Raw genomic sequence first — 20,541 nt, 5'->3', positions numbered from 1 at the left:
TGATTTGTTTTGGTTTGTTGTTTCAGAACCAAACAAAATGAAAGTTCTTTAAAAACTTTTTTTTTTTAAATATATGCTTGATATTTAATTGTGAGCAATGCAGTTCATAACCATTGTTCTGTCTGGGCCAATAGACTTGAGGAGGGACAGCTCCTGATCACCCCAAATTGGCCCAAAAGTTCAGCAGCCCTTCTGGCAATTTCCCGAACTGCCAGATTGCCAGTGCGCCCATGAAGCCAAGTCTCGTTGGCCGTATGTTATTATGACCAAGGCAAAACCCAGAGCTTGTAGATCCAAGTTAACCCACATTATAGCCATTATGTTTACAATACTTTACTGGTGGTATAAAGAAGCTCACCATAGCAGGCTGAAATGCATGTCATGACAACACCTCTACTTCCTGTACAGATCAGAACAGGGGATGCTAGACTACACCATGTTTTCCACAGGATTGTTTTCATAAGCAAAAACTTATGTCATCACAATTATTTCAAATATGCTATAATCGTATACTGGTTCCACACATAAAACATTTGAAGGGTCAGAGCTATTCATAGTCAGATTGTTCTTCTATTCATATACAGTGGGGGCGACTGTGGCTCAGTTGGTAGAGTGGGTCGGCTGATGATCAAAGGGTTGGAGGTTCGATCCCCACCCCGCCACCTGTGTCACAGTTGTTGTGTCCTTGGGCAAGACACTTAACCCACCTTGCCTTGTGTGAATGTCGATAGTTAGCCTGCTATCGGTGTATGAATGTGTGTGAATGGTAACGTGGGAAAGGAAAACAGGTCTCCCTTGCAAAAGAGTCTTCGGTCTCAATGGGATTTACCTGTATAAATAAAGGTTAAAAAAAAAAAGTGGGTGTGGTGTATTGCGTTTTGACTTGGTTTTCCTGGTATGAAAAAAGCAGCCAATCAGAGCTTTGAAGGTGGTATTAAGAATTGGGACGCTACCTTCCTCCTCCAGAGCCAAAATCCCATAATAATAATAATAATAATAATAATAATAATAATAATAATAATAATAATAATAGATCAAATTTATTTTGTGCTTTTCCCAGTGCTCAAAGAAGCTTATAACTTTGTCATGTCAGAACAACTTGTGCAATAGTATTTCTTTGGAGTTTAGAGTGAAGAAACAAATTATTTTGAATAAAGCCAAATCCAACCATGGATATGCGAATCCAATATGCGAATGTATAGTCATGAAGGGAACAAAGTGGTTGAGCCCTGCTGTAATGTACTTTAATCCATATGTGCAAAGTCTGCATCTTTCTCTTGCTCCCTCAAAATCCCTCACATACACACAGATAAAATGTCCCTGTCTTCCACCCATACCATTTGCTCAGTTTCTGTTTGAGGGTCATCAGAGCTGGCGTTTTTTCCTGTATTTTTTGCTGACTATGTCTGGGCACGCTTGGGCGTCTTTCAATTTAGCTTCTTCTGATAACTCAGCCTCCAATAGATAAATATTAAATTAGAACAAATGACTACCATTTTGTCAGCAGGCAATTGTGTCCTCTTCCCCTGCGGCTTTTAGCATCAGCTAAAAAAAGCACTGCCGCTATCTTTAATTAGAAAATAGAAAAAAACAAAATGCACACCAGCACATTTTCACTGCTAAATGAACCCCCTTTGCGTTATCGATAGGAACCATTTAGCTGCCTTCCCTGGAAAACCGGCTCTGTGTATTCAAAGGGGACCCACAAATTATGTAATGCACCACATTTCTGTCATTAAATCTACACTAACGAACATTCCTTGTTAATGTGAAGTATTTTTGATTAGCTTTTCAAATGAAAGTTTGAAAGCTAGTTTGCTGGAATGCTTCGAATTTTACATTATATGTGTCTGTATATACAGTATACTGAAATAACATTCTTGTAAATACTTCTCATGTTTGTTTTTCACACTGATTCTTGGTTCCAGAGATGCTTGTAATCCTGTAAGCCTGTTTCAGTGTGTTACATGATTTGGATGGCAACAGACAAGTGAGTTCGATTGGGTGTCACTCCCGAGGGAACACTTTTGGATGACGGTAATATTGTGTAGCATCTTACTATCCGGCACAAGCTATTAGATGTTTAGTGTGATAGTGACGTGCTGCCATGGTGAAAGCTGCTGCAGATGGCTCATATGTCTCTATGTGGCAGCAACAGCAGGAAGACCTCAGCATGGAGCAGTCGGAGCAATATCCTGAAGCAAGTACTGCTGTCCCTGCTCTTAAATCAGTCTCTGTCATAATGATATATTCATCTGTCTGCTGGCCTATATATTCATCATGTTGTTGGTCTATTTATTTATTTTTCTGAATCCTTACCGAGCAAACTTTCTTAAGTTTTTCTTAATTATGAATTTAAATTTTCTTACTCAACATTATGTATTACAATCCCTGTGCAGTATGGATGCAACTGTATAAGCACACACACACACACACACACACACACATACACACACACACACACACACACACACACACACACACACACACACACACACACACACACACACACACCGCTGTTGCATTAATCCACCCCATGGTTATGGGTAAATATAAAATGTAATTTGTATCGATCTCAGCCCAACAAACATATATACAGTGTAGTATGTGCTCCACCACTGTACTATCCTAAAAGCCTCTTTGGTTTCAGAACAGTATGGGTGGATATGCCTGTCATGTTACAGTTTAGGCATCGTGTCTGTGGAATTACAGCTAAAAAAAAACATCACAGAAAGACACATGGAACTCACTGATATGAATGCCTCTGTCAGTACATATATTTTGCCCTCCACTGTAGGAGGAAAGTCCAATTCTTTTAACTCATGGTCTCTTAAGCATGGCATCTGGAAGGATGAGTGATGTTAGGCTTATAGTGCAGAAAACACTTGCTTTGATCTGGGATTTGATTTTGTGCTTTGGGCACCCATGCAAATCTAAAGGAAAAAAAAGGAAACAGCTTGCATTCATGATAGTCCAGGTTTTGTGGATTAAGGCAGTGGAAACCGGTGTTGACCGTTGGTAGGTTACTGAACCTAGACCCAAATCAATATGTGCCTGTTTTAAAAGGACACCACACAATTGCCTTTTTGACAGTGTCAAACCAATGTTGTCTTGAAATTGGGTCTGACATGGTAAAGCACTCATATGGGTAATTTTTGCAAGGCATTTACCAATCTAAATGAACATTCTAGTGTAGAGGACTTTTCCTGTTTTGATCAAGATTCAGTATAAGTACAATTGCTGTTTATTTTAGTATGCTAATTTATATATTGTGTAATGAGTGTAATATTTTAGCATTAAAAACCTGCAGTGAGATTTCTCACCTGGAGGAAACCCGGGTAACATTGCACAGCACTGCAGAATTTGTCTTCATTTATTTATCTGTGCATGGCCTCACTGTGAAGACAACTCCATTCATTATCAAATAATGGTGAGCTAAGGGTCTCGCATAGTTTGCATAGGCATATTAATGGCTTGCAGTAATTTACATTTCAATTCCAGTCCCTAATATAAGAAATTATATTATATGCAAACTATGAGCTGGTGAAAATGATTGTCAATTTTTAATAAATACTGCAAGATGAATTTAAACTTTGTGTGCTGCATTAATTAACAAGAATAAATGGCAATGACCCTGATGTGGAATTGGCATTAACTATTGGAGGTTCTGCATGGGTCGATTCCCCCACCTCCAGGAGGGTGAAAAAAAACGCCGATTTTTGATTGATGTGGATTGTGATTGATTTTGATGGAAAGGTCTGATAACTTCACTATCGGACTGAGCTCCTGCCACATTAGAGAAAAGGTCAGAGCTTCTACGTCTGACTTCCTGCCTGTGATTGCAGTGATGTGTCTCTGTTTGCACAGCTAATATGAAAGAAGCCGTATCTCTTTGTATGCTTTACACACACAGCAGATTCTAAGGTGGTTATTGACTGTTGAGACGTTTCTCTAAACGTTTAGGCTACATAGGATTTCAATTAAAAAAGGCATTTATTTACCCTCACTGCTCTTTTGTCTTCCTCTAGTAATATTCCCAACTAAAACATTTTCCTGCATATTGATTTGACAGTTTCCGTGATTGGAGACACTGTCCTTACTGATGGTTATGCTTTTGGCATTAACATGATTTATTATTTCCTTTTTGCCCTCATCATTCACCTTATGTGCTATGAGATTCTAGCTCAGCAGCACCATAAATTATGTTGACAAATTCCCCAAATATCAACGGAGAGGAAAGGGAAAGCTCTGATGTCAGAGGGTGTGTCATTGTCATGAAATATTCATTTAAAATAGCTTGAATTTTTCCAGCAGCAGACCGTTGATCCGGGCTGTGTCGTTAGTTGAATGACTCATCACAGAAACAGTGTTTTTGAATATTGATCATTTGCTTGACTAAGCTCTGCAGAGAACACTTCCCTATCTTTTTTTCTGACTTAATTTAAAAAAAGTGACATCATACGTGTTTTGCTTCTTTCTTATTTGTGTTTTGTTCCCACACTTTATAATTTGCAAGGCTGCAGGATTTTGAATGTCCTGCCTAAGACAGTGTATTGAACCCTTATGTTTGGCTGTGTACACACTTAAATGCATGCAAGGATTGGATTTCAATACTTTTCCTTTTCCTCGCTCTCCCTCAGATAATTACACTTTAGCTATCTTTGATTTCTGCTGCCCTCATTGGGATGCTCCCGTGAGTTACCTTATATGTGGGCTGCTTGTGACACGAGTAGTAAATAACAGTGTGAAAGGCCATAAATCATGGTAATTCTTCCTCCAGACCTCTCATCCTGATTGATCACGCGTGCTCCTTTGAGGTCCACTTGTAAGTCTTCTCCCGCCTATATTAAGTAGAAATAAGGGAATCATTTGCACAATAGCCTCCTTTTCTTGTAATTCTGCTTCATAGAGGATGTGTAAAGGCATGACATAAAATAATTTTTTTTTAATTAATCTTGAGACGCCATTTTGAAATGAAAGTATACATTTGTCAGTTTAAGTAAATATAACTATTGAAGGCACATTCCTTTACTGTCTTACCTAGTTAAAAAAATGCATATAATTAATACATTTTTTAATACTTTTTATTCATTAATGTATTAATTGATAATAACAAAAAAAAACACAATAAAAAAGAATCCATAATTATTTTAGTGGCATACCTCAGGCAGTGAAGGCTTGGCTGTAGTTTTAACCCAATTTAAAGCCCATTACTTTACTTAAAAGGATTATTTGTATGTCTAGCAAATATCGATAAGAAACATAACTGTATTTGTAGCTGCAGGCTGGTTTAGTAAGTAAGTAAGTAAGTAAGTAAAATGTATTTATAAAAGCACATTTATAACAGTTTTTACTGACCAAAGTGCTGTACATAGTGCATTCAGTATGCCAACATGAAGGTAAAATAACAACAACAACAATAGAAAAAATAAAGATAAAAATACAAAATACATATAACCCGGACTTCCACACACAAACATATATAGTAGTGTAGAAGTCAGATAGCTAATGGGGAGGGAAAGCCAGGGTGTACAGATGGGTTTTGAGCCTTGATTTAAAGGCAGTAATGGAGGGGGCATCACGTATGTCAGGTGGCAGTTGGTTCCACAAGCGTGGGGCAGCTACTGGAAAGGCCCGGTCACCTTTTTGTTTTAGTCTGGATCGGGGGATGTGGAGAAGACCCTTATTGGAGGATCTTAGGGTCCTAGGGGCTGCGTGAGGGTGTACAAGGTCCGCTATATAAGATGGGGCCTGACCATTGAGGGCTTTGAAAACCATGAGAACTGTCTCGAAAATGATCCTATGTTGTACAGGCAGCCAGTGAAGGGAAGCAAGAACGGGTGTGATGTGTTCCCACTTTTTTGAGCCAGTCAACAGTCTTGCTGCTGCATTCTGGACTATTTGGAGGCGTGATATGAGGGACTGAGGGAGACCAAGGTAGAGGGAGTTACAGTAATCCAGCCGTGAAGTAATGAAAGCATGGATAATTATTTCAAGGTTGTGATATGATAGGGAGTGCTTTATTTTAAAGATGGTTCTGAGCTGGTAGAAGCTGTTCTTCACTACGGATGAAATTTGTTTTTTAAAGCATAACTCGGAATCAAAAATGACGCCCAGATTTCTAGCAGATGGTTTGATGAATGGGGTTAGACTACCTAGGTCAGTGACGATGGGTTTTTTTAATTTGGAGGGGCTAAAGATAATGACTTCTGTTTTGCTGTTGTTAAGCTGGAGGAAATTATCCCCCATCCAGTCATTTATCTCCTTGAGACACTCTTGGAGCGTATGAAGGCAGTCCCCGGATCTCAGAGGGAGATATAATTGTGAGTCGTCGGCATAGAAGTGGAATGACAGGTTATATTTTCGGATTATATTCCCCAGTGGGAGCATATATAAACAAAACAGGATTGGACCCAGGATGGACCCCTGGGGGACCCCACAAGACAGAGGAGCAGAGGAGGAGTGCTGACCTATGGACACTGAAAATGATCTGTGGGAGAGGTAGGAGGAGAACCACTGCAGAGCTGAGCCCCTTATACCAACCCACTGATGGAGACGGGCTAGAAGAGTGGGGTGGTCGACTGTATCGAAGGCAGCACTAAGGTCTAATAAGACTAAGATGGCGTTCTCACCTGTGTCTAGCGTGAGGAGTAAGTCATTAGACACTTTTAGCAAAGCCGTTTCAGTGCTGTGGCGTGCCTTAAAGCCAGACTGAAAGGGCTCCAAGACATTGGCAGAGTTGAGAAATGGCAATACTTGAGAGAGGACTGCTTTTTCCAGAATTTTTTAAATGAATGGTAGTTTCGATATTGGACGGAAGTTATTTGGGCAATTAACATCCAGGTTATGTTTTTTAAGCAACGGCTGGACAACCGCGTGCTTGAAACATGAGGGAACAGTAGCAGAGACAAGGCATGTGTTTATAATGATCAGAATGCTTGAACCGATGGTTTCAATGGCGTCTTTGATGATCTGAGAGGGGATAGCATCATTGGGGGATGTAGAGGGTTTCATGTGCTTGATAATATCTCTCAGATCATCAAGGGTCACTGGTGAACATTTTTCAAATATAGCTGTAACAGCTGGGGGACACGGTGAAGTGCTGGAAGCAGAGGGGGTAAAAGACAGTTTTATGTTTTTTATTTTATCAATAAAAAACTTTTAAAAAGTTTCACAAATGCCTGTGGATCACTCGACCTCTGGGGAGACTTTGGGGTTAATAATTGAGTTGATGGTACTAAAAAGGATTTTCGGTCTGTTGGAGTGTTTGTTAATAATATCTGAGAAATGTTTGGCTCTGGCTTTCTTAGCCGCTGTCTGGAAGGCTGCTAATGAATTTCTGAAAATGTCAAGAGAGATGGTAAGTCTATCCTTGTTCCATTTCCGCTCAGCTCTACGACAAGCCTGCCTGAGAGAGCGGGTTGTGTCATCAAGCCAGGGTTGTGACTTAGGTTTGGGATGTCTGAGTTTAAGGGGAGCAATAGAATCTAAAATGTTAGAGCAAGATGAGTTAAATAGAGACACTAAGTCATCAATGCTGCAAGGAAGCTCATTTGCAGTAGTGCCTCATGTGCTGTCTCATATTTGGATGCATAGCCAGCAGACTATCCCCAAATATGCAGAACTCTGGACTGAACCGGTAACAGCTGCAAGGCATCCACAAATCCTTGTGCTTTACTGTATATCAAATGGCAAAAAATATTTGTCTCTGCAAGACTTACATTTTTATTTATTTGTATGAATCAGACTGTTGAGCTCATTTTTCACTACCTCATGACTGCAGCCTTTTCATTTATTTGCTTTCCAAACCCGGCTGTAGAGTGCAGGGGGATGCTGGACTAGGAAAGGGTTAGGGTATAACGTCAATTGGATAAATAAGGTTTAGTCTTTTTGACTCTCAAAAGAGAACTCAGAGAACATTTAACTATTTTCAAACAAAGTGCAGGTGGATCAGTTACTTTCAACTACCATTCTAGTTGTTGACTCCTTGAGACCCCTTGAATTTAACTCCTAAGGACAAAAAAGACTCCTCCAACAGTCCCAGGTATATGACAACAATACACTTCACTATTGTGTTTGTGTTACTATTCAAGAAACGGCTGCTATTATGACATTTGAATTAACACAAGTCCATGCAGCACAGATTCCGTCCATAAGATGTATTCTCATTTTCCTCAGTTAAAGACAAATCATAAAAGACATTATCACCTTCCAACACCACACAACTCAAACGGAAACTGGTTGAAAAAAACATGACAGAATAAAATGTGTTGAGCATATGCACCTAAGTTTCTACACTATTGACAATTCACTTCTTAGCGATGTGAACAATGAACCATTGCTCTTAATGTGGTCTGATTGTTGATATTCAGGACACATAGGAATTTGATAATTGTGTCCTAATGTTCCTCCTCTCCCCTATAAATGTTTTGCAGAAAGAAAATGACTATTATGCAGACCCACGTATTCTTGAAAAACAAGAAAGTTTGTGGTTTTTCCAAATTTAGAAGGATCGTCATTTTGTGTGTCCACAGTTTGTTAATGGTCAAAGATTATGATCAGGCACACAGTGGAGCAGACACACAGTCACCTCAAGGATCTGTGACATAAGGTATATTCATTTTAGGAATGAATTAACCCTCTCATAGAACCATGCATAAACACTTCACCTTGTACAATACCGGTGCTGATTTTGGCTTGTCTCTAGCCTCTTCAGCTCAGGCTGTAATCAAAAAGCACCCATAGGTGTCCAAGTCCCATTGTTCCCATAATCAGCACTTGTGCTGTAGACAGGCACTCTACGCTAATTTAATACTGGGGGGTAATGAGGTCATTTGCAAAGATATGCATATTTTCAGCAGAAGTACAAAGCAAAAGGCCACAAGTGTCAGAGGCTTCTCTCCCCTTTCCCAAAAGGTGTTCTCTGTCTGTAATCATAATGACAATGGGATGCTACTTAATTCTGCTGCAAATTAATCAAGTGTAAACATAATTAGGTATTAATATGAATTGCAATTATTTACAAAATGTAGTCCCCTCTGCATCAAGTCACAGGCACGGAGCTGAATCCTGATATGAATTTAAGAGGGACATTAACTGTTAACCCAACACATTTTGTGATTATTTACTAATACATTTTTCGTTGGAGTTTGCATATTGCACCAATCATAAGTTGGAGGGGTGGTTTTGAGTGTTTTTTTTTTAAATATAAGATTCTGAGTAAATCGCATCATGTTTATCAGTTTTGCTGTTATAATAAATTTTTCATTTTACACTATCCAACGGTGTAACACACCCATCATTTTGACTTGTTCCCTGGCTCATGGACAGGCGGCAGTCTACCAAAATGCATGCACACATCAATTTTAGACTTTGAGAAAAATTACTGTCAAACAAAAAGATGAGCCAAAAGAGGAAACACATGCTTAACCTAAAAATAAAGAAAGTGTCAACTGATAAAACTCACAGCAAGAACTACTGTCACACAGTAACATATGCATATCTGAATAAATCACAGGTGATGCAAAGCAACGGATTACGTATTTGGCCCACTAGTTGATTAAGTGCCTGTTATTCGATTTTTATAATTTTTATTCCTCGACTCTACAGATATTGAACTGATGCTTTTTTTTATGAGATTCCTTTTGGTAATTACAAGTTAGATCAATTAATTACGATCAAGTAAAAAAAAACACTAATGTACAACTTAAAATCTTAACAAAAATGTATTACATTTTTTGTTAAAGCTATAGTGCGTAACTTATGTCTGAGTAATAACGACAACAACACTGTCAGTGCATCTCGTGAGCCTTTTTGTGATTGCGCATGGATTTTATTTCTTCAGCTGTACGTCCAAGTTTTTTTTCGTAGCAGTGGAATCAACAACTGAAACATTTCGGGGACACTTTTTGAGTTTTTGTGCCAGTTTCAGGAGGTGACACCAGTTTATAAACGCTTCCATACTTACACATACAGAGAGAGTTTTGTGGAGCTTATAGGCTTAGTCAACTTTGTGTCAGCTCATTTGGCAATGGCTTGAATGTAACCGACATTCATTTATATCAAAAAGATACGCGCTACAACTTTAACTTTAAATTGCTACTATACATTTGGATGCCTCTAAATGCATCTTAGAAATACATTTTCAGGAGTATACATCTCTCTCTCTCATATCTCTTCCTCTGTTGGTACAAAGAAAATCATATCTTTTTGGTATCCTCCTTTCACCACCTTTTGTTGTTGAAGTGTAGGAAAGCTTGATATTCATGTGTGCTGTGCCTTTTGAAGGAAAGTGGTTTTGAAAGGATGCATCAAGCCAGCCAGCATCTACTCCCCCTACAGCACCCAAACAGAGCTTCTCTCAATCCTCCGCACACAGACCACAGCTGCTGAATACAGAGCAGGAGAGACACAAGCTGCCCCCTAACCTGAAACACATAATTATTTTCTCTCTCTCTCGCTCTCTCTCTCTCTCTCTCTTTCCCTCTCTCTCTCTCTCTCACTCTCTCTCTCTCTCTCTCTCTCTCTCTCTCTCTCTTTAACTCACAAAGGCAGACATAAGCATACACTCACATGCAATTAACTACATTTACTGAAACAGCACACACCTACGCAGGGATTTTAGTTCACTGAAAACTAACATCATCAACCGTGCAAACCACACACACACACGCTTTCAGCAGTAAAATATGGACCATCTGTGAGCTCTTCAGGCCACCAGCTAATGACAATGTTTAGGACTCATTTCAACGGCAGGCTGGATCTGCATTTTGAATTTTGTTCTAAAACATCTGTCTGTGGATTTTGAAAAGAAAGAGCCACTTTGATGGAACTAAACACTAAACACTCATTTCTCAGATGCAGTAGACTGAACTATACAGGCATCTTTGACCAGGTGGCACAGACAATAACTTGATTTAATTTAATGTTAATAATTTAATTGTGTTTTATTAGTTTGAATATTGACAGCAACCCTCTTGTTTCAACAAATGTGCTTGGTTTGAAAGAATATTTAAATGAAAGTGTCCTTGAGTTAACTGAGTAGGTATGCCCCAATATAGTTACTTGGTCCAAATACTGGAGGCTTAATTTATCAAAACTAATTCAAGATTAACTAGGTTAAATGTGAATCCTGATTTATTGTGTAATACATTTCTTGGATTTCGACAATGAAAAGTTTGATCATTTTAAACATAAAAACGGGGCGCCCTTAGCTCAGTTGGTAGGGCGTCCCCCCCCCGGGCCGGGCCCAGCAGCAGACCCAGGTTTGATTTCCCGCCCGCGGTCGTTCTCTGCATGTCACTCCCCTCTCTGCCCCATTTCACCTCTGCCTCTTAAACACTATATCAATAAAGCTTGAAAAATGCCAAAAATATCTTAAAAAAATAAAATAAAATAAAAACATAAAATCATCCTGCAACTTGTACTTGAATCAGATCAGAAATGTCCTGAACAGCCCTGCCAAGGCCACCCTAGGTTCTAATACCACTTTTTAAAATGTATTTCGAAATTTTGTTGAATGCCTTGTGTATTCACTTTGAAGGTTTTTTATTGGTGGATTTTCTGTTTAAAGGTTAGAATGTCTGCTTGTGTATACAATCCACTCCCTTACTCTCTAACACTAACACAATTTTCACCACCTTCAGTGGAAGGAGATTAATGATATCACACAGCCAAGTTCAAACTGACATAAAAGCATTTTTTCTCTTTTGCCCTTACACCTGTGTGAGATATTGGTTCCCTGCTTGTCTCACTTCAAAGGAGCATGTATCTTAATTTACATCAAAGCCCACAAACCTGTTTGTGTCTGAGATTAGCCTTGAGCCTTTACCATGGAGCCAGGGTCCATTTTCCATCGCTGTCTGGATCTGACAGTGGCCAATGTGAAAGCAGGAGGATGTGAGAAAGAGTTTAGCACCAATTGAACAAGAGATAAGAAAAATTGGAAGAGTTGGGATGAGGATACAAGATATTTTTAAAATAACACACTTCTGCACCTCTGACCTCCCCCACCCTTGTCAGACAGAATGGAAAACGTATCTGTGTGTGTCAACAAACTGTGTTTACCCGGCTGCACTGGTGTACTTTATTTCCTAGCTGGCGGTACACAAAGTGTTGACAGTGGGAAGGACAGCAGAGATTACAATTACCGACAGTCTTTAGGATAGAAAGATTATGATGGACCATGAGATGAGAAAGAAATTCAAGAACAATACGAGTGAAAAACAAAGGAAAGCATGATATTTGAAATATTTAGATTTTTTCGTATGCAGAAAAACGAGATCTTATTTACATAAAACAGGTTTATAAACCTGAAAATATTTTCCATTTCCTTATTGGCACTTAATGTGCTCTAAAATCAATGTCATCTGTAGAAAATGTATGTGAATTGCGTATCTAATTTGAATTATTTTGGTTAGTAAGAAACATTACTCAACTATTGTAAGGGCTGATCCTAGTGCAACAATCAACAATTTAAGCTTTGATAATTCGGTACTGAGAGAAAGAAGCTTGAGATAGGTGTGCAAAAGTAAGTTAGAAGAGTTAGTTATGAACACGCTTAAAGCAAAGACCTAACCAGTTTCTGTACATATGAAAGGATTCAGGATTGACCATCAGATCCATATCCAGATACAGATTTGACAAAAAGCAAACGTATTAAACACCAACCTTCAAACTGTGTTGGCCAAACGGGGCAGTACAACATACTTAAACAACCACAAAGAGATATTATCATCTAATAAATAATCCAGCAGACACACAGTTACATTAGCATTCATTTGTAGCACAATATCCCCTCTCTTTTAGCTCTGTTTTGGTCTCCCAACTCCTGAGAAACAGACATGGCTCTTTACCTGCTAAAAGCTCCACTATAAAGACCAGCTAGTTCCTAACTTTGTTTATCTTCGGAGATCAGGGAAACTTAGGGAAGTCTCCTTTACTAACACTGTGGGAATTCAGATGGTTTGGAGCAACTCTTGGTGTCAAACTAGTGACCTTTTAGTTAAACAACTGTCTGTTAATCCCTTGGGCTTAGGTAGACAGTTGCCACTGCTCAGTGCTGTCTCTCTCCTGTCGTCCAGTTGCTCAGTGTTATCCATTTCACAGATAGTTTAAACAGTGGAGGAAGAGGAGGGGTGAGAATAAACAGATCAGCGCGGTGAATATAATTCTGTGTTTTCATAAGGCTTGTGTGTGTCTGTTCCCATCTGGGTTTGACCCAACCCCAGTGGAATGAGCTCGTAACTCTTCTTGTGTCACACAGTAAATAGTTTTGCAGCACTCTCCTATCGTAATGGAAAACTACTTATTTGATTTTTTTTTGCAATGTGGTACAAAGCAGTATGCCATCACTTTGCACTCACGTCTTATGGGTGTGTCTTGTTGTATTAGTCAAGCCTGTTGATTCCACCTCATTGTCAACATAGGCTGTCTCTTCAGTACCAGACAAACTCACTTCTGTCTATTTAGCAGTGCTAAGATGAGTTCACTAATTACATGAGTAAGCAGCTGGCTAAAGAACGATCTATCGCAAAACTGAGTTGCGTCCTTAGAACTTTAAACAAGCGTTAGGTACAATGCATTGTCATTTTCTAAGGTTTTCCCTTAAATCCAGTATGGCCATTTTGTCAAATAGAAACAATGCCGATCCACAAAGTCACAACGAGATAAGAGCAAATAAAAAATGTCTCTCTACTGGCGTGCGCTGACAAGATCCTGAATTACAGAAACTTTGGTAAACACTTCCTTGGAAATACTGGGTCAGTTAGTTATAGTAGTGACTTACAAGGAGGGAGAACAGAATAGTTTTCTCATCTTTCTTATCCTGTCACGCAGAATCTTTTTCACCAATGTCAGCTGTGTATTTGTAGAGAGAGCCTGAAGTCATGCCAGGTTATTGTTCTTCGGGTGCTGTCTGCAGCCTCTACCCACAAGTAACAAGACGGCAGGCTTTCTGCACACCAGTGGTCATGAACGACACAAACCGGGTAAATGTAATGATCTCATTGGGGAACATCTACCATACTCCGAGTCTCTTCCTCTCTCCATCTCTCTATCCCCCCCCAACACCGTGAGTGTTTGTTGTTGTTGTGTGCACTGTGTGTTCTCACTCTGCAGAGAAAGAGTTTTTTTCTGGCTGAGGCTCCCATAGGATAAGATGATCTTGATAAGAGATCCAGATACCGTTCTGCTACAAAAAAAACAAAAACATTTCCGTACCCCTCCAGGGACATTAAACCATTTCCTTTTGCCCAAAAAAGAGAGAAAAAAATCATGCAACCTAGGAATTCACATAGGCACGGCCCCGCTTTCAAGCATCCTTTCCACCTCATTGGCTGGCCTTTCCAGATGCTATCAATGAGCAGGTGATTTTGGTGCAGCCCATAAGTTCTGCATTGCAGAGGCATAGTCTGAATCACTAAATACTGTTTGGGGTGTAGGTGTCTTTACATTGTATTTAAAGACCTAGAGGCAGAACCCTGACTGTGAAGTATACTATTAGTATGATAAATTCTCTCTTCAGTAGCAATCCTTTTCTGTAGATAAACACTCATTTTGTTCATGTTAGCCTTGCATTTGTTCACTTCACTACACCATTCAAAAATAGCTCATTATAAACAACTTCAACTGTTAAGAAACTGATCTAGAAAATGATTTGATTAGGAAGTACTGGTTTTTCTGTTCTTATAAGGTCAGGGTAGGGTTCTTTAAAAAAAAAAGACAAGTGAACACTATAAATTGACTTCCTAAATGTTACAGCTAATTTAAATTGTGGTAAGATAACACAATTCCTCCTATTTGAGAGACACTTACAATCGTTCAGTATTTTCAGAGTATTGTATTTTTTTATATAATGCTTTTGGATTAGACAACAAAATCAAAATCTGGCTCGAGCAAGTTTGAGAGTGAATATTGTCACCCCAACTAAATTCAGTTTCTATTGTTGCCAGGCAACAAATACCATCCCAGTGTGGACTTGTGAGTCTTGACTTATTGCTTGGTAACAATATTCCTCCCCAGTGAGTAAAACATTTAATCAGAGAGGATTAACCCTACTGTATACAGACCTCAGTGCGGGGTGCAACTTTTTTTTTTGCATCAGTGGAATCCAATGATTTGGCTGCAAAAGGCCTGCTGTGTGGAAGGATACTCAGCAGCAGCACAATGACAAATGTTTGCAGAACACTGAACCCACTCCCCACTCTCTCTATTCATATGCTAATCCAAACCCCCAGCACACCCACTAATTACTGATCCTCAGTCAGCCACTGGGTTCCGGATTCCCTCCACTGGCCAGCAGACACATTTGGGACACCAAAGAGAGAGAGACTTGAGCGATGGGTCATTTCATGTGTTTCTAAACCACACAGAATGGACTAAGAAAAAATGAATGTACTGTAGGGGGATAGGCAGGGCACCACGCAGTGTTGCAGCGTCTGGTTCTAAAGTTGTTTAACAGACTTCAGTGTATTTGAGAGCCAACAGACTATAGTGGTGCTTTCCATCACCCTTCTCTGCGTCCATCACAGTTTGTTCTGTGGTGAATTCATTTTGAGACGGTTTGTCAAGTTGGCAACCTGCCATTGTGTTGCTCTTGCATTGCTCTGTGTACAGTGACACAGCGGGAAACAAAGTGCAAAAGTTCAATTGACAAAATGCAAGCTGAATTGGGATCACATCTACTTAGTTAAATGGACATGAAGATACAGTAGATGCAGCTTTAATGACAGGATACAACAGGAGAGTTTGGCAGTAAAGTAAAATGGTGGAAGGGGTTGGATATTGTATTATATATATATAAACTTACACATTCAACAATTTAAAAAGTAATTACTAATTAACTAAACTAATATTAAAGTTACTATATTAACACCGAAACGTCTGAATTTCCCACAAGGGTCCAAATATACCTTTATGATACAAGAAAGGAGTAACATTTCATAAACATCAAATTACTTTGGGATTATTAAACCCAATGTATGCATGTGTGTGTGTGTGTGTGTGTGTGTGTGTGTGTGTGTGTCTGTGCCTGCCCTCGCCTGTGACTAATGTATCATATGCGGCAGTGGGGGTCATCTATAAATAACAACATGATGTTCATTTACTGAGGGAGGGGTGACTTGTGTCTGGGCAGATGGAAGAGCGGGTGGAGTTTGTGTGTGTACAGGGCTGGACTGGGACAAAAAATCGGCCCTGGCATTTTTGGCCATGGCAGCCCACCATGATTATTTATACGATATGCGGAGGCAGGGGCGTTGCACCAAATTCTGGGCCCCTATACAGAAAGTCTTTCTGTATAGGGGTCTTACAATACAAACATGTAAAAGCTGTTTGTCTATAGTCCAAAACGTATGAGTGACTGGTCCCTCTCCAAGCCAGATAACAACACAATGTTTCTATTGATGAATGACCAAATCAGTACGCGTACTTGAACACAACCCCTGGTCTAATGACTCTTAAGAACCATGCACACACACAGTGTTTCTCACAGGAATTTGGGAGACTGTGTCGTGGACCCTGAACCTTCTAGGGGGGTCCGGGGGAATGCTCCCCCGGAAGATTTTTTTTTAAATGTTAAAGTAAAATTCATCAATCTGGTGCACTTTGAGGAGAAAACTAAGGCTAAATCAACTGTTTCCTATTTAAGCTATTTAGTACTATTTTCTGGAATAATTTATAGACACAGAATGACCAAAAAGCAGAAAGAAGAAATGTACATGTTTAAAAAATCCAGTCAGCTTCGGGAATTTTTTCCCTTTGTTTGTATTTTTTAATGGCCCAATATAGGCATTTGATCTTCGTAGCCCCGAACAATGTTATTTAAAAAATAACAAAAATGTACTGACGAATGAAAGGCCCCTGATATCTGTTTTTTTCCCCTAAATACATTTTTTCTGGGCCTTCAAAGATCCGGGGCCTATATTGAGCCAGTATAAAAAAAAAAAATACGTTTTAATTTTTTTGGGTGCAGCCCCCCTCTGCCTTGGGCCCCCCAAGCCTGTCCGCAGTCCGACGGCCCTGAACGTAACTGACCAATTCAATGCAGCCTCTGAATGGGCGGCCCTCTGCTGTGTGTGTGATAGGGCCAGGCCCAGCCTAGAACCACCCATAATGGCCTGGGAGTGCTGGGACAAAGTTTTATTTAACTTTCAGGTGAAGTTGACAGCCTGCACGCACATGTTTATGTCCATGGCACTCCCGAGAGGAAAGGGACCTCGGCCCTCGGCTGTGTGACTTGGCCGGGCCGGGCCGAGTCACACAGCCCAGGGTCCAAAAAAAAAAAAAAAAGATTTTTAATTTTTTTTTTTTTTTTTTTTTATGGACCCGGCCCGGCCCAAAATGCCTGCCGGCCCACCGGGCATTGCCCGGTACGCCCGATGGCCAGTCCAGCCCTGTGTGTGTATATGTGTGTGTGTGTTTCCTATTCCCCTGCTTGCATACAGTAGGTGGCAATCCGTTTTACTTGAAACAACACTGTTGACCATTTTCATTTGGCTCAGACACACGTACGCACACACATACAGATTGCCTGAGGCGACAGTCACATTTTTCTGGGAGTTCACAGCAGTCACTGGCTACCACGGCTTGTGCAGTGTGGTGGCTGATCTGTGCGTAACGCATGCATGATGTGTTAGGGTCTTAGTTCAAATAAGCATGGGAAACAATAACAACACAGCTGCACTTCAGAGTGAGTGGGCATGCCTCGACTGTCGAATGTCAGATTATAGCTGAAAAATGCAGGATTTGTGTAGGGGGTGTTGGACGGGAACTGGTGCTCCTTAGCTCTGCGCCTATAGACAGCTACTGTATGCAGATCAGTTAATTGGAAGTGCCCATATCTTGCAACCAATAATTAGAGTCTGTACAGCTAAAGTGTTCCTTGCGAGATTAGATAATGAACAGAGGTTGTTTCTTTATGTGAAAGTTCTTGTACAACTTTTGTTTCCTGCTAGCCCTCAGTCAAGTCATGTTTTTTTTCTATTGTTTGGAAAATATTACATATATACATATCTAGTCACAGGAAAAACAATCGCAATTTAAATCTTTTTCGACCTGCCTATTGACCAATATGTTCTCCAGCAGCTCCGCAGTCTCAGTACAGAGCAACTTTTAATTTTTTTTTTCTCTCTCTCTTTTTTGATTTCCGGGGTACATTTGACTTTGTTGGCCTGCGATCCTTCGCCTACAATCAAAGCATCAGTTTTCACACCCTGACTGCTGATACGTTCAACAATACCCCTCTGTGGGGCTGCAGAGAGGAGAAAGAAGCATGCGTGTTGATTGATTAGTCTTATCTGTAAACAGCTGGCAGTCACTATGTCTTCGCACTTGCCGGCTTTTACTCGTCAATAAAGAGAGGACAAAAGGGCAGGTAAAAGCAGAGCAGAACTTAGATTAGATTTAAGATATTCCGTGAGATGCATTTGTTACATCGTTGATCAGACATAGTTCAGGTCTTTTTTGAGGTGTGGCAATCATTCTGATGTTTGAAAAAAAAAAAAAACTGTTTGATGCACCAGCCGGAATGAAAAGTTCGGTAACGAAAAAAATGGTGAGCAACCTTCACTTGTTTTCCATTTATGGATACATTTATATATTTATTTTTTAATTTTTATATTCTCCTGATAATTTCAAGGTAAAAAAGAAAACAAATGATAAATCTAAATCTAACTACCCCAAAGCATTCTTATTATGACTAGGAGCATCCTTTTGGTTTTGGTCATTAGCTTCCATTTTACTTCTGCTTAGGCTTTCATTTGAATCTGTTAATCTTAATAGCCTGTTTAATCTGCCCATGACCTAAAGGCATGATTTTCTGTATATTTACTTAGTGATTTAACAACCAATCACACTCGACATTAGTGTGGTTTATGGTCCTTGCATGCAATACTCAATATATGAATGGAAACGCCTCAATCCCAGTCCCCACTTGTATGCATGCACAAGTATCGACCTTGCTTGTATGTATTTATGTTTAACTTTTCTCGGGCATTAAAGGTGCTCGGAGGAACTTTCCATTTTTGTTCATCCTTGCACCCTCTTTGGACAAAAGCAGTTGTGGTTTTACTCATCAGCTGTTGTTCCTGGGTGAGAGTACCCATGACAAAGACTATATAAATAAACTATATAATATTTAATGTTTCAGAAACATTAAAAAGTTCCTTGTAGCACCTTTTTAAAGCAGAGATAAAAAATAAAATAAAAATTATTTTTTTTGTTAAGGATGAATACCTCGCTGTGATACTGTTATGAAAGCTTTCCTACCAAAACTATTATTGTTTTCTCCCTACAATTGCTTCTTTGTCAATCTAATGAATTCCTTCCCTTTGTCCGCAAGTCAGTATACTCACAGAGAGAAAGAGGAAAAGCTGTTGTGTTTACATGGGGTCCGTTTTCACAGGAAAATACTTGCGTGTCAGTTCAGTCAAACACACAATCCCAGAACCTCGCAGCAATATCTCTTGAAGACAGCTGTGCTGAGAACCTTTGACAACCATGTGCTCATATGGTTCAGCTCACTCTAGCCCCCCCCCCCCCCCCCTCAATGTTCTCTGTGAATGGTACAGTCCATTTAAAAGGGTGCTTGTCATCTCTCAATGCTCTGTGTCCTTTCAACACTCAGCTGCAGGGAGCACATTTCACAGGGGCAGTGCTGGCTCTCTGACACACATACACATACACACACACACATACACACAGAAACACACACACACGCTCTCATGTTGCTACGGAACTCTCAGGCACATGCACACAGGCATGCTCGCACACTGACACACGCTCTCACCACACATACACACACTTCCTAAGCGTACACATTTCCCCCTGAGCCGGATGCCTCTCTTTCAGGGAAAAGGACAAACTGCTTTGAGGATTTAAACTTGGCTCTTCTTATAAGAGGGGAGCGAGGAGGACAGACAGAAAAAGGAAGGGATTTTTAATTGGGAGACACCTTCCCCCGCGCAGGGCAATGGTCAACTTGTCAGCATGACCCCTTGTCTGGATTCCCCTCTCCTCCTCAGGCAAAAATCCTGAAAATGATGGATGACAACAAGCAGCTGGCCCAGCGCATAGACGGGGCCATTCAGTCGGCCAGCCAGGAGGTGACCAACCTGCGCTCAGAGCTCAGCGCCACCAGCCGCAGACTGGCCGAGCTGGGGGCAACCGACTCGGCCAGCACGCTAGAGAGCCTGCAGCACAACCACAACGGTAGGAAAAGACTTAAGTTATATACTAAGAGTTATACTAACCGTGTGTGGGAGAGTGAGTGAACCTCTTATGCCGCTGTGTATAATCTTGCTATGTATGTCCATCTCTGTGCACATGTTGTTTTTCTGACCAAGAGTGAGTTGAAAAAGCCTCTCCGCTCATGCCTCTCTCCATGGGAATAAGTGAGTGTTTGGAAGTTGGCGACTGAGTGGAGGAGTTTAACAAAAGAGGTGAGGGGTTTCTGTTAGTTTGTGTCCACCCTCAGTTCTCCCGCAAGTCTCCTCTAATGTTGAATGATTAACCTCCTGAACCCTTTCAAAGGGGGGGAGGCTG

At 40.2% G+C, this 20,541-nt stretch overlaps 1 protein-coding gene across 1 annotated transcript in view; it reads left to right on the top strand.

Annotated features, from left to right (window-relative positions):
- The window catches only part of kazna (kazrin, periplakin interacting protein a), a gene marked incomplete at both ends in the record, with an annotated part of 159,224 nt that overhangs the window by 30,277 nt on the left and 108,406 nt on the right, over positions 1-20,541 (top strand). Inside the window, one exon of the mRNA XM_080030636.1 lies at positions 20,022-20,238. Within this exon, the coding sequence (XP_079886762.1) occupies positions 20,022-20,238 (217 nt within the window). The remainder of the gene's footprint in view (positions 1-20,021; positions 20,239-20,541) is intronic.

Source organism: Ammodytes marinus, assembly GCF_949987685.1.
Source record: "Ammodytes marinus genome assembly, chromosome: 7".
NCBI lineage: Eukaryota > Metazoa > Chordata > Actinopteri > Uranoscopiformes > Ammodytidae > Ammodytes > Ammodytes marinus.
Note: the sequence above shows the minus strand (reverse complement) of the source record. Positions and strands in the feature narration are given on the sequence as shown.